The 15,422-nt window shown below is 42.6% G+C and overlaps 1 protein-coding gene across 2 annotated transcripts in view; it reads right to left on the bottom strand.

Annotated features, from left to right (window-relative positions):
• Window positions 1-15,422, bottom strand: part of LOC115466922 (vacuolar protein 8-like) — an 85,255-nt gene that overhangs the window by 35,494 nt on the left and 34,339 nt on the right. For both annotated transcript variants that reach the window (XM_030198504.1, XM_030198505.1), the window contains exon 8: window positions 7,426-7,551. In XM_030198504.1, coding sequence (XP_030054364.1) covers window positions 7,426-7,551 — 126 coding nt within the window. The remainder of the gene's footprint in view (window positions 1-7,425; window positions 7,552-15,422) is intronic.

The raw sequence follows: 15,422 nt of genomic DNA, 5'->3' as shown, positions 1-15,422 counted from the left end.
ACCTATGTGCTCTTGACACTCCTTCTGCTTAGTTGCTAACTGGCAAAGTTCTGTGGCCTGCTCTGGAAGCAGAGTGTCTGCAAACTCTAGCACACTGTGCACCAAATTCTTCAAGTAAATGCTTATGTAGAGTTGGTAAGACTGGTTGAAGGGGATGAGCATTGAGCCTTGAAACACCTGCCTCCCAAAAGACTCCAGAGTGCAAGCATCCCTGCTTGAGGGAGCCGAGGCATGGGTCCTTGAGCTTCTGGCTCTTTGGATAGCAGATTCAATCACCAAGGAATGATACAGAAGCTGAGGCTTCTTGAATTCAGGAGCCTTCTGGACTCTATACATAGAGTCCACCTTCTATGGAACAACTTGCACAGTGAGTAGGGTCTCCCAATTCTTCATCTGTGTGGTCTTCTTTGGAGGGGAGTCATAATCAAGGATGCCCAATATCTCAGCCCTGGGCTCATCCTTGATTTCTAACTTAAATGGTATGGCCTCCGCTGTCTCCCTCAAAATGTTGACAAAAGAGAGCTCCTCTGGAGGTGGCTTTCTCCTTTCCAATGGTGGAGAGGGGTCTAATGGTAGTCCAAGGGATCCCTCCTCTGGGAGGTCTTCTGGCTCTACATCAGACATCCAGGAGCAGTCGGACTTTGACTAGGCAAAGTATTCCTCAAAGGATGTCTGTATCTGCTTTGGACCACTGGATGTGCAACCAGGCTTTTTGTGAGAGCACTGAGGTATGAGTCCCATCCTGAACTCCGGGGTTGCTTCCTACCCTAATGGGCTGGAAAGGAGCACTGCATAAGTTGGTGCCAGCTCCAGTGCCTGAGGAGGCACTGGCATTGACACATGCCAGACAGATAGGGCATGGGTCTCCAGGATGGGCTGGAGCAACACCACAGTTTATATCAGAGTTCGCAATGCTTCAGTGTCACGCTGAGCTAGGATGCGCCCCAGCTCCTTCTGTAACATTACCTGGAGCCAATCCTCAAAGACAGGCATCAGTAAAGGCAGGGCTGGCACCATGTGGAGAAAGTCTGTGAGAATAAAGGAGCAGAATCAGAGTGGAGTTTCAGATTTTGGGAGACTGATGCATTGCCATTGCTTCCATGAAGAGGGTGTGGTTCTCATGGCATTTATGCTTCTCAGGTACAGACGATGCTAGTGTCCTAGATCTCCTGGCACCATGTTTTTAAGAGGACAGATGAGGATACTTCTTCACATTCGCTCGATACCAAGCATGGGAGTCCCTTGGTACTGATGAGGATGATGAGTTCTCAGTGTTGGGTACAATGATGCTCGGCCTGAACGAGCATTACCAGCACCCGAGTTTGAGGCATGGGGAGATCTCCTTGAAGTCGATGTGTCTCCTGTTTCTGGTACAGCTCCAGAAGCTATAAGGACTAATACCTTTGATGCCAATATCATTGGACCAGACTTCAGCATGCCAAAAAGTCTCTCCCATAGGGCCTCATGACTTTTCTGTGTTTTCTTCTGCATTTGAGCACATAAAGAACAGTGAAAGGACTTACAGTCAGGGCCCAGGCAGGTTAGGCACACATTATTATGGGTCCATGACAGACATGGTCCAAGCACAGCTGTGCACCACTTAAACCTACTGGAAGGTTTCTGGGACATAACTGGAAAGATAGACGCAGCATAATCATTGGCTCAATTTTTTTTTGAAAAATAAAGACCCAGCCAGGACCTTGGACCTAAGGAGGCTGCAAGCCATGGGAAAAAAATGGAAACTTTAAAAAATGCCAGAAAACCCTATGAAACTAAGGAGAAAATAAGAAAAAAATAATGGTCCCACACTACTCATGAGAAGAGGTAGGAAGGCAAAGAGGGAAAATTCAGTGTGGAGAAAAGCCATGTCTTCACTTCTCTGTAGATGAAACAGAACTGCGGGTCCTGTGTGAGTCAAGCAGGTGGGAAGACACGCACGCGTATGAGCGGTCAGGCCTGCAGAAAGCTTCAGGAATCTTCTGAACACTGGGCAGCATCCATGCTGAAGCTCTGTCAATTGCATCACTTATCTGCACTAATCTTCTGTCCTGCTTGTCCTCAGAGAAATGACTTTTCATTGCTGAATTACTACACAAAGACATTTTCACCTGACCAGGTACAGCTGTGCTGTAACTTTTTATTCATATCCAATTAGCTTGCTGGTTATTATTTTTTTTCACACGGGAAATTGTAGCTCAGTAAAAACAGAATATATGTTTTCCATGGAGCTGCTCTCACCAGTCAAAAGGATACTAATCACTTAATGATGTCTGATAAATATCTACAGGTATATCCAAGAGAAAAACATTTCTTAAGCTCTATAGTTCAGTTTCATTATTTAATGGCTTACAGCCTGATTCATTAAGCTCCCTCCTCATAGACAGAGATTGAGATTAAAAAAATAAAAAGAAGGCCTTAGTGAATCAAGCCTTTGTCCAAAGAGCCATTCTAACAAGGAATGTGAGAGCAGATAGTGGCTCTGGGGCTCATTTACCCTTTCTACTTCCTCAGAGTAAGGGTGTTCTGTGATTATTTCATCTTTTCTTGAACTCTGATGTTTTTTTCCCCATCTCCTTCACTGGGAAGTTGTTTCATGTGTCTACCACCCTATCTGTGAAGACATTTCTTTTCTCTTTCCTTATTCTACTCCTTTTCAGCCCCCAACTGTGACCTTTTAATCTACAGCTCCTTTTCCATGAAAAAGGTACGTGCATATAGCTTTGAGTTATTTGAACGTTTCTAATATCACCTCCCTTTTCCCAAGACTAATGTTACGACAAGCTGGGACCCAGAGCAATTACCCTGCTTAACCCACCCTCCTCTGCTATATACAGTAGATACAGTATTTAGGTCCTTAAGTCTCATGTCATGGGGCTTAAGGTACAGAATCCTATTCTTAGTGGAACAGTGTGCTAAACAAAAAAAAAACCTCTGGGTTCAGTATTCCAAAAGGTTCGTCCAACTAATATAATAAAATCCTTACTCCAAGTTTGCAGAATTCCCCCAGGAGTATTGTAACACTAACAAAAGTTTCAGATTTAGGAAGACTTTATTTTAGGAATCCACAGATCTTCTAGCTGGAGGCAACTGTTAACTTCTCACAGCTGACAATACTTGTTGCAACATAGCACTATGATTGTTGCTACAGTGTCAGCAGTTGAAAGAAATTGTCTCAGGATCTGCAGCTTGCACAACGTAACCCCCTCTCCTCCCCTCCCCAAAACAAAGTCCTCTTGCCCCAGTTTCTTCCACCATAAACTCTCTACCCTCTCCCAATTCATCTCCCCCACACATTCTAACTTCATAGCTTATATCTTCCTCATATAATACCCCTCGATACTTAGGGTTACCATATGGCGCCAGAAAAAGGAAGACAGATTGAGCCAGTCCAGATACTCATTCTGTCCTTTCAGTTTGTTTTCCTTCACACATCTTTAGCGATCTAATACACTCTTCTGCTTCCTTCCACATATCCAGGGCCGCCGAGAGACCGAACTGGGCCCGTCCCCCCGGATACAGCTGGTAATTTCAGTCCATTCAGCCTATCCTTGATTCTGGGAAAAGTAATGGAGTCACTGCTAAAAGGAAAGAATAGCGGAATATACCTAAAGATCTTGGATCACAGACAAAACATCAAATTAAAAAGAAAACTAAATTATCTTGACACACTGCTAGGGATCAGGCACCACCATTTTGGAAGATGGCAGCACTGAGGTCAGGAGTAAGCGGACCTCATAAGAACCTAAGAATAGCCATACTGGGTCAGACCAATGGTCCATCTAGCCTAGTATCCTGCTTCCAACAGTGGCCAATCCAGGTCACAAGTACCTGGCAGAAACTCAATTAGTAGCAACATTCCATGATCTCAATCCTGGGCAAGCAGTAGCTTCCTCCATGTCCATCTCAATATCAGACTATAGACTTTTCCTCCAGGAACTTGTCCAAACTTTTTAAAACCCAGATACGCTAACTGCTGTTACCACATCCTCTGGCTTCCAAGCTTTTAGAGGTAGGAGGGGGATTGGTAGGATTGTGGGATCCACTTGGACAACCAGAAACTATTTTGGTGGAGTTGATGGACAGGGGGATGCAAGGTCCACAAGGGCCACAAAGGATCTTGGGTCATCTGAGGTGAAGCGTTTTACTCCTTTTGCTCCCAGCTGCATCTTTACTTCAGCTATGAACTGGCATAAAGATTCAATGCTAAGAAATGAATTAAAAAACGCACTAGATTTTAGCATGTTTTTTATACCAAGAGCAACTTGTTAGGAAAGGATCTATATTGTTTGTTTGTTGGTTGTTTTTTTGTTTTTTTTTGCATGTACATTGTGCAGCTTTTTAGTATGGTGGTTTAATGCTGATTTCCCCACATTAAAATTTCTTTTGTAAAAAAAAATGTACCTATCCAATTTAAATTATAACATTCAATCACAGTGAACGTAAACAGAAATAAGAAATCAAATTACTTCCATTAATCTACTTAAGCATAAACACACCTTAGCCCACAACAGAATAGGATCAAGCAAAGATAAAGAAAATTAAAGTAAAATTACATTTAAATAGAGGACCTTTAGGGCTTCTTTTACTAAGGAGCAGTAAGCAATAGCGTGTGATTACCGTGGGATACACTAAGGTGTCCTGCAGTATGTTTTGAATGTACACGAGCAAACCAAACGCTAAAAAATATTTTACAATTTTTCTGGGGAGGAGACATTCTGGGGCTACATTGCCACAACATGTGAGGCCTTACTGCCTATAAAATAAGTGGCGGTGAGGGCTCACACATTCTTTTTTGGTAATGGCGCATACTAATGGCAACATTACTGCAAGGTCATTAATTCGGAAAATGGAAAACTGGCCATTTTCAGTAGTGGTGTAAAGTGGCCACTTTTTACTGCTGCCTTGTAAAAGGAACCCTTAATGCCCTGTTTACAATGGTGCGTTAATGTTTTTAGCGCACCTACACTTAGTGCTCATGCTAGCCATGTAGGCACGTACATGGTTAACGCGCGTTAAAAACGTTAATGCGCCTATAACACTGCTTAGTAAACAGGGCCCTTTGTGAGTTAACAGCAACTGGTTAATGATCTAAAGTCATTGGCAAACTCTTTCTACTGAACTAGATTCCCTATCAAGAAGAAAATCTATGTGCTGTTTACGGTCAAAGAACAAAATGATTTATACCACTATAGGTAAAAAGCCATTGGAAAGGAAATTTAAGCATAAAAGTACCACCTAAAGTGAAAATTCTTGGCTTCAATGCCAAAAATTCTTTACATCTAAGCTCGGTACTTCTAGATAAGTTAGGAAATATGTAAACATAAGACCCAAAACACTACTCATTATTTCTGAAGTCTCAAACCTGTGTTTCGGTCTGGCTCTACTGCAAATGTTACCAACATCGTAGGTCTTCCTGTTACCAATTCTAAAAACTTCAGTCACATTTAGAGTCTTCTTGAGGATTTCCCTGAGATCTAACAACAGGTGCTTCTCTACCAGGCAGTGATAAATATACTGCCCTTGCAATAGGAGGTAAATTATCTTCAGAGAAATTCAACACCTGATGCATCTCTTAAACCATGTCCATTGAGCTAGGGAAATTCAAAAACTGAAGGTTGTTCTCTCTTTCACAATTTTCAAAATATTCCAGCCTTCTTAACAGTTCCCTCTCTTTAAGTTGTTGGACATTCAGGGGCCCTTGTACTATGTTTCAACAATCTTTATTGATAATCCAACATGTTAAATATTTTCAATAGAACAACTTTACAAGATTTGGAATATCCAAACATGCTGCATATAAACAACATAATAGTATTCAGGATCCAAAATTTAACATTTTCTCCCCTCCTCACCCAATCTTCCCCCTTCCTCCCCCCTCCCAAGTATTGCATCCACCACTTTAAACATTAAGTAGTAATAACACTATATCCCAACCTGAATTGGTCAATAGACCCAAAGATATAATACAGCCAGACAGTCTTATTGAGTACTAACCTCTCCAACCTTGAGAAAGCCACCCTCCCTACTACAATCTCCCCCCTCCATCTAAGCCCCAGAGGGTCTGGACTCTTATGACCTCCCGGAACGATGGACGGGAAGCATCTTGAACCGGCTCTTATTTCCCTCCCCCCTTACCTCTATCTATGGTAACCATTATAATTAAGCAATTATAAAAAAAAATGGATATTCTTAACAAGTTCCAGTGTGTGCGGCAGGTGGAAAGGCTCCAGTCAAACGCAGATAGGGGCCCTTTTACTAATATGCGTAGGCGCCTATGAACGTACAACATGCATCACATTACAACTTCCGCCCAGCTACCGCGTGCCCCGGCTGGTAATTCTAATTTTGGTGAATGTCCAAATAGCGCAGGTTTAAAATTTTCTCATATTAAACAGTCAAAATGAATTCAAAACATGCCAGTTAGACTATTTGGGTCCAAAAGGTATGACCTTTTGATCCGAGAACATTGGCTCTCTATTTCATTTTGCATACAGTTTATGGTTCTTGTCATTACTCAATAAGGGGCCCTTTCACAAAGGCACGTTTGATAAATATGAAAGCTAATATTTTATGATTGGTAATAGTTATTTTTGATTTTACGTGTGTCTTTCAATGTAAAGTAAATCCTCTGACGCAGCCTCTTGGGAGGCAAAACGTGGACACGTTGGGTTATTTGTAATCTAGTTTTATGGTTTCTGAACATTGACTGAATCCGTTCTGTTCTTTGATTGTTTTAATCATTTGCATAATACATGTAACTAATCTTTATTTGTCCTGTTTGTCAGTCTTGAATAGATTGTAAACTCTGTTGAGCAGGGACTGTCTGTTACGTGTCTGTGTACAGTGCTGTATATGCCTAGTAGTGCTATAGAAATGATAAGTAGTTGGAGTAGTAATGCTAGAGATTGGGTAGGCTCTGCAGAATTAGGAATGGACAGACCAGCCGGGTCTTGCACACCTTCTCTGCTATCATTCTCTGTTTCTTTTCTTATAGCATTGTACTTGCCATAATTGTGATGGTAACTTGTTCCACAAGCTGGATACATTATTTAAACTGGGTTTACTTTGATAATGGCTGCAGCATGTCCCTGCTTTGCTCCTCCCTATGTTTCTTTTTTTTTTTTTTTTGGCTTGTTGCAGTAGTACTTAAATTTAAGTTTTCTAAACAGAGGTCCATTTTTTCATCACTTTGCAATTTCATTCTTAATGACAAATCAAATACATGGAAACATATTTAAACATATTCATGATGACAGTCCTGGCGATCAGCCTCTGTGTGTGTCTAAGAAAGGTATTTACATATTTAGTTTTCCCTGATAAACAGACCTGTTTGCAGTCCCCAAGAACTGGAGCAGGCCACCTCTGCCTCTACCAAGTCAACTTTTCCGTCTCATCATCAAAATGAAGTTCGTAATTTTACCGTACCTTGTCCACAGATGAGGAGAGAAGAGAGAGCAGCATCCTTAGAAGAAATCTGTCCCCAACTTGCAACATGGCTTTATGGTGCTCTGAGTTTGCAGCTATTTTGCTTAAAGCAGCACAACTGTAATACTACAAAAGAAAAAAAAAATTTTCAATGCACGGAATGAAAATACTGTGCTGTATTTTCAACCCTCATTGCCGTTGACTTAAGCGCAATCTGAATGTTTGGTTCTGCTCTCTGTATAGGTAGTGGTGCTGCATACACATTGTCCAGTAATTGCACTAACGCTATCCATTTAGTTAAGGCTTTTTGGGGTCCTTTTTACTAAGGTGCACTGAAAAGTGGCCTGCGCTAGTGTAGACGCATGTTTTGGATGTGCACAGATCCATTTTTCAGCGCGCCTGTAAAAAATGCCTTTTTTTGAGGGGCCCGAAAATGGATGTGCGTTCAAAATGAAAATTGGTGCGCGTCCATTTTGGGTCTGAGACCTTACCGCTACTCATTCACTTACCGGTAAGGTCTCACGCATTAACTGGGCAATAATCGTCAGAGCACGTACAATGCCAGTTACCGTCTGGTTAGCGCCTGGCACCAGAAAATACAATGTATCTTCTGGTGCACGTAGTGGGTGCGCATAAAAAATGAAATTACCACAGGGCCACGTGGTAGTTCTGACTTGGCTTGCATTGGGTGCACATAGGCGCCTATCGTTTATCCAGACCATCACTTGCTACAGAAGTAAATCAGAATGGTTTACAGTATGATATAACATTAAAATATAACATTAAAAAACAGTAAATCAACATACTCTGAAATCCATTTGTGATAGGAAAGCACAGCAAAACCAGACATCCTTCATACAAATTTCACAAGTTATGATCATAATCCCTTCCTTCTCTTGTCTTTATATTAAACACTAGGAAAAAAGGCCTGTTTCTCAGCGCAATGAAACGGGCGCTAGCAAGGTTCTATAATGGTAGGGGCCCCCTCCCTCCGTCCCTCCAAGCTGCTTGCCTGCCTCCGTGTGACCGTCGGACGTTGTTCGTGGTTCGCTCTGTGTGGGGAGGGTTTTTTTTTGCTGTGCCTCCGTGCCTGTGCCGTTTCGGCCCTCGAGTGTCATTGCTCCGCCCTCGACGTCATCACGTTTTGATGCGAGGGCGGTGCAGACACTCAGGGGCACACCGGATATCTCGGGCGCCTCAACTTCCATGGAGGCTTCATTAGAACGTTGGGGTTGCCTTTTATGTAGAGAGATTATTTTCAAATGAATCTTGAAAAAAATGTGTTTTTAAAATTTTGCGAAAATTAGTATAGGAATCTTCAAGCCTAAGCTCTTTAGGAAGACAATTCCAGAGTGTAGGGGCTAAGAAGAAAAATACAGATGTTCGTGTTGATTCCCATCTAACCTTAGGAGATGAAATTACCAGTCTGTTGTCTGTCAATGACCGAAGTGTCCAAATTGGTGTATAAGGAATAATGAGATTAGACAAATATGGTGGACTAGATAAATAGAATGCTTTATGTGTCAGTGTAAGAATTTTGAATTTTATCCTAGCTTCTATTGGGAGCCAGTGCAGTTGATATAACAGTGGAGTAATCCTGTCATATTTTGAAGCTCTACAAATCATGCGTGCTGCTGTATTTTGAATCATCTGTAATCGTTTTAAATTAAGTTTTGAAAGACCTACATAAACTATATTACAATAGTCTAAACGTGATATAATATAAGCATAAGTTAACGTACATATGCAGCTTAATAAAAGGGCCCCTTTGTTTGGTAGGCTTATACTACAAGGATAAATTATCCATTTATCCCCAGATTCTATATAGTGTGCTTGAGTTGGGATTGCAAATCTGAGTGTATTCTGATTTGTGTGCGCAATTCAATTGGTTAACAAGCCAATCAGCACCAATAATTGGATGTTAACAAGCAATTATCAGTACTAATTGCCACTAATGAGAATTTAGGTGCACTACTCGCTAAGAATGTTCTATAAAGTAGTCCGCGTAACTTCTACTGCGTGGATCTCAAAAGACAGCGTGGCCACGGGAGGCGCAAGGGCGGGTCATGCACATTCTTAAAATTTACGCGCAGTGTTATAGAATAACCTGTTCTGCACCTAAAGTTAGGTATGGGCATTTACATCAGCTTTTCATTGGTGTAAACCACTACATTTTAGTCACATGGACAGTTTACACGTATTCTATAAACCACGCCTAAAGTTAGGCGTGGTTTACAGAATAGACATTGTCGTATTTTCCATCCATGCTGATTTTTTTTTCTGCCCAATGCTCAGAAAAAAGCATGCGAAACAAAACTGCCTTATCGCTGCAAAAAATAACATCAGGTCGGAGCAGGCATTAGGCTGTTGGAAGAGAGAATTTCTCATGATTCTCATGCTTCTCTCATGAAACTTTCTGTAAAATCTGCTGGTTTTAATTGCTTTTGGAAGCAGAAGAAAGCCCATGCAAGCCCTTAAGCGCTGGTCGTGAGAAACAGCAGACCCAAGTGAAAGCACATATTGGCGTCTGTTTCCTGCATCTAAATTTAAAGTGCCCATACTAAAAAAAAAAATTTAAATGCCCAAAGTGAAAACACACATTGGTGTCTGTTTCCTATCATCATATATAATAATTTGCACCTCCAACGTTCTGAAGCTGACTGCCAGGAAGTTGAAGCCCAGTTCGTAATGTCTGGAGCCTTCCAGTGACGTCACCGTGTTGCCTGGGAAACCGCGATGCGTCCGAAACCCATTCTGTACAGCTGCTTCGCTGAGTTTACTCCTCACCCCATGCACATGGACCCACACAATGGCCGTGTGCCTAGCAGCTTAAGCTTTACTCCTTCCGGTTGCCTGATGATGCCTTTCAGCTCCTGTTTTGAAATGGACTTGAGGCGCCACGGAATTTGGAATGGGAGCTCTTTGGGGAAATTACCATGTCCCAGGCCAGTCAGAAGCCAGGACTACCTCTCCTAGAAGGCTTTGCGTGGGCGCGTGCAGATGGTCCAGCACTGGAGGTAATGATGTTTGAGATCATGGTGCAGGTAGCCGGAGTTACGACAGCGGCACTAGCTGTCGCTGAGAACGGGAGCAGAAGCAGTGAGAAGGGGAAGGCCCGAGGCCGCAGGTGGGTGGGAGGTGGAGAAACGTTGCGCGGAACTTGCCCATCATAGCATTGGAAAGCGTTCAACGCGGAGTTACAAAGCGTCGGAAAAACTGAGCATGAGGCCCGGGGTCTGCATACATGCACACACGCGTGCGTCACTCCTCTGTCTATTTGGAACCTGCTGGGTTTGCGTTACGTGATGTGGCGCACGGAGGGGGCTGGGCAGGCGGTGCGGGGAGGAAGCTTTCTGGCCGGGCGCAGGGAGAGCAGGAGGCTTAGTCTCCGAGCCTTCCTCACCGACCATTCCTCCTTCTCCCAGAGTCATGACGGCAGCGGCGGGAGGAGGCATGCAGCAAGACTTATACCAAGGAGGTTGGATTGAGAGCAGGAGACGGGGAGAAGGAAAACCTAACGCAAGGAGGTTAGATAAAACAGGAGGCAGGGTGAGCCTACCTAGCCTATTATATTGGCTGAAGTCAGTAGGCGGAGCTTGCCGCTACACTGGTTCAAAAAATATACACACACACTCTCTCAGACATACACATTCCAAGGAAAACCTTGCTAGCGCCCGTTTCACTTGTGTCAGAAATGGGCCTTTTTGACTAGTGTCTAAATATAAGCATCCAAGCTATAAAAAAAAATGCTTATATTTAGGCCACAGAAAACAGACACCAATGTGTGCTTCATGTTTGGGTTTTTCCAGGCGCATGCGAGCAGGAAACAAGCTTACTATGGAACTCTTCTGTGCATACGCCAAACACAGTCCTCCCACAATCTTCCCATCGAACTCCCTACTGCTTAACGCTATGAGCACACATATATTTGCATCTCATTAACAATGAGCATTAGGGTATTGTTCTTCTGCACTGTTCTGGCAGTATTTCTACGGCGCTATTTGGAACAGCGCCAGAGTTTTGAGCATTGGGGGCCTCAATTTGTAGAATACTGACTAAGGGCAGTTAGGCAGGCAACTGCAAATTAGTGCTAATTATCACCAATTACAGCTAATTATTGGTTGTTAATGCTAATTAGCAGCTAACTGAACAATTAAGTTACATTAGTAACAGAGTATTGCGAGCACAACTTTGCGCACTAAGAGGTGAATTCTATATATGGTGCCAAAAAAAGCACTGCTCATTAAGCCGTGCTTAAAGTTAGGCATGGTTTGTAGAATAGCGATTAAGCACAGGGGTCACACCTAAATCTAGGCACATCCATTTGCCCCAACGAAAATGTGGTGCAAATGCCAGTGCCTAAATTTAGATGCCCTGTTGCGCATGTTACTCAAATTCATGCCCATGCTCCACCTCCAAACCTACGTAAAATTTAGACGCGCATACCCTAATTGATTTCAATTAGCACCAATTGCTTAGCCAATTATTAGTGCTAATTGACTTGTTCAGCAATTAAGTTGCACGTGCAAATCGGCTATGCATGCAGATCTGCGCACGCAACATTAGTCACCAAGGGGTATCAAATTGTGAACCCAGGTTTATAGAATTAAGGGATAAATGGATAGTTTGTGGTGTCACCTTTGCTCCTTCCCCCAACCTAACTTACAAATATATGGAGAGCATCAGGGTCTTTAGTGATTTAAAGAGCCCTACAGTATCTGTATAATATCTGAAATTCTTGTGCATTGACCACCCAAAGTCTAATTCATAACACTCTTTGAAAACTTCCCTGAGGACTATAATTTCTCAAATCATCTGTTCTGCCATAGTTGTTTCTCTCCTCGCATTGGCATGCACCCAATTTATGTGTGCAGTTTAATTGAGGAATGAGCCAATCAGTGATAATAATTGGCTTATAATAATTTATTTATTTATTTCTTTATTTGTTGCATTTGTACCCCACATTTTCCCACCTATTTGCAGGCTCAATGTGGCTTATATAGTACTGTCAAAGGCGTTTGCCCAGTCAGTTGATAACAAGTACAAGGTAGAAATGTGATCGTATGAGGTTTATATGGAGGGTCAGGAAGAATGAAGATTGCGTGTTGTCCAGTACGATCAAAGTCATGCTGTATTGCTGGGTGAAGAGGTTTACATGGGGTCGTTGGGCTAGGCCTTTTTGAAGAGGTTGGATTTTAGTGATTTCCTGAAGTTCTGGTGGTCGTGGATTGTTTTCAGGGCTTTTGGGAGGTCATTCCATAGTTGAAATTTACGTCTGCTTCTTTTTAACCGTATTGCACACATAAATCCTAATGCAAGCAGCTGAAAGGGGGGTGGGGCCAGGAGCATATTGGGGGTGTTGTAGAATTTGATGGAATGTGCCTACATTTAGGTACATGTACACCAGGTTTTCAATGGCATAAATGGCTTGCCTAAATGTAGGCAGTTCCCCGGCACTATATGCCATTCTATACACCATGCCTAACATGGCGTAAATCCTGGCGCATAGATATAGAATATGGCTCACTGCTCCTAAAAGTACACGTATAAATTTTGGAACGCCCACAAGAGACCCATTTCCCCACCCTTAACCACACCCCTTTTTGCCTGTGTACATTAAATTTAGGCACAGTGCTCATTATTGCTTGTTAAGTGCATGCTGTTATAGCATACGCTTCGATTTCAGCGCGGAACGCTAGGCGTGCTATATAGAATCCGGGGGGGAAAGCGCTTTTTCAGCGCTTTTTCTGGATTCGTCTAGATTTTAGATGCCATTTACAGAATCTGGCCCATAATGTGGCTGCATTTTTGCAAAGATTTCTATGGAACTGTATCCTCTATTTTCTAAACACACATCTGTGCCTATATTTCTGTAAAGAGCCTAGGATAAAGGTAGGTAAAGAGCCTATATGTCTGTAAAGAGCCTATTAAGGCAGGAGTGGGCAATCATGGTCCTCGAGGGCCACAACCCAGTTGGGTTTTCAAGATTTCCACAATGAATATGCATGAGAATTATTTGCATGTGCTGCTTCCATTGTATGCAAATAGAGCTCATGCATATTCATTGTGCAAATCTTGAAAACCCAACTGGATAGTAGCCCTCGAGAACCATGCTTGCCCACCCCTGTTCTAAGGGGTGCTAGCAGTGACACCTAGAGACTCTACTAAAACAATGTACTTTGATCTAGCCCTGACATCACTAATTGCTAAGGAAGAATTGTGACCAGTACTTAGGGGAGGAGACTGTTTTAGAGGGAACTTCACTGGGGCATATAAACCTGTGCTTGATTCAAATCATTGTCTTTGGCTTTTTGCCTCCTGGGCTGAATAATCTACATGTGAGGGGAGAGCACATCCAGCCCAAAGGCCCTAGGCATCTGAACCCAAGCAATTATAGGACACAGAGAATCCTGGTTACCCTGGTCAGAACAGTCTGTAAGGAGATGTCTAGGAGCACCTGCAGTTACCGTATACATTTACGCTTTGTGAAGGGAACAGGGAACCTGCTGTACCCACTAATAGAGCTAACAAGTAAAGGAGAAGTTGGGCATAGTTGTGTATTTTCAGCAGGCTGAACCAAACAATGGAAGGCAGAGATTGAACAGCATGGAGAAGACCACACAAACCAAATAAAAAATACATACAATTTATTGTAGCCAAATAGTCAAAGGAAAACATGTTTGTATTTGGTTTGTGTGGTCTGCTCCATACTGTTGCTTTTTGGCAGGGTGGCTAGGATCACCTACCATCTATACGGGCACTTGGAACAGCTCTGGAGGCTGAGGAAACAAGAACCATGGACAGTGATAAGCCTCCTGGGGACCATCATATTTCCTACCAGGATTAAGCTACCTAAAGCACAGTGCTGGAATCTCAGAACCCCCCCCCCCCCCCCCCCAGAGACTGTGAATGACAACCTTCTTTGCAGAGTTTAAAAAGGGATTAGACGGTTTCCTAACAAACAAGTCCATAAACCACTACTAAATGGACTTGAGAAAAATCCACAATTCCAGGAAAAACATGTATAGAATGTTTGTACATTTGGGAAGCTCGCCAGGTGCCCTTGATACTGGCATAGACAGGTATTTTTTTAATAGGGGGTGCATCTCCCACACCCGCCCCTCCCCCACACCTTAATATCACCTCCGCTCCAATCTTTGCCCAGGAAGCGGCAGCGGCACTCTCTAAACCATCCCACCCTTCACGAAACAGGCAGTTGCATCAGAAGAGGTGGGATGGTTTACAGTGAGAGAAAGTCCCGGTGCAGGCCGCAGGCAGCCTATGAGTGGCACTGCCTGGGCAAAGACTGTATGTATTCTTCCTTTTTCATCTATGTCTAAATATATTGTACAGATCATTAAGTCACATTGGCATGTCATTCAAATGGATGGACTTTTTGATGAAAAACCACTGATAGCATTCACTCGATCTAAAAACATTGGTGAAATATTATCATGGAAGAGACTGTATAGAAATATGAATAGGATATCTATGGCTATGCAGACAAAATGTGAGCAATGTCAATGGTGTAATACAGCTATAATAGGATCCCTATGGAGTGATCCTCATCTAGGTAAACAAGTATCGTTGAAACTAGATTCAAATTGTAATACAAAGATGGTAGTATATGCTATTGAATGTCCCTGTAGGAAGATCTACGTAGGACGAAGTATGCGACCGATAAGAATTAGATTGACAGAGCATAAATCGAGGATCTTAAATAAAAAAGTGGAAGCACCCCTAGTGCAACATTGGATAGATCAGGGTCACTCAATTTTAGATCTAAAGTGGCGTATTATTGACCAAATTATAGAAGGGTGGGAGGGAGGAGATCTTGAAAGTATATTAAACTATAAAGAACAATACTGGATATTCACTTTGGATACGATTGAACCTGCGGGGCTAAATTGTGAAATTGACTGGCAGACTCTTGTATGAAGGATATATAATGGAAATAGTGTTTCTGGGATTATTTTTACTCTTTAATTCCCACTGGC

Source organism: Microcaecilia unicolor, chromosome 3 (genome assembly GCF_901765095.1).
Source record: "Microcaecilia unicolor chromosome 3, aMicUni1.1, whole genome shotgun sequence".
Classification (NCBI taxonomy): domain Eukaryota; kingdom Metazoa; phylum Chordata; class Amphibia; order Gymnophiona; family Siphonopidae; genus Microcaecilia; species Microcaecilia unicolor.
The sequence above is the reverse complement of the archived record's forward strand: the minus strand, read 5'-3'. Positions and strand labels throughout refer to the sequence as shown.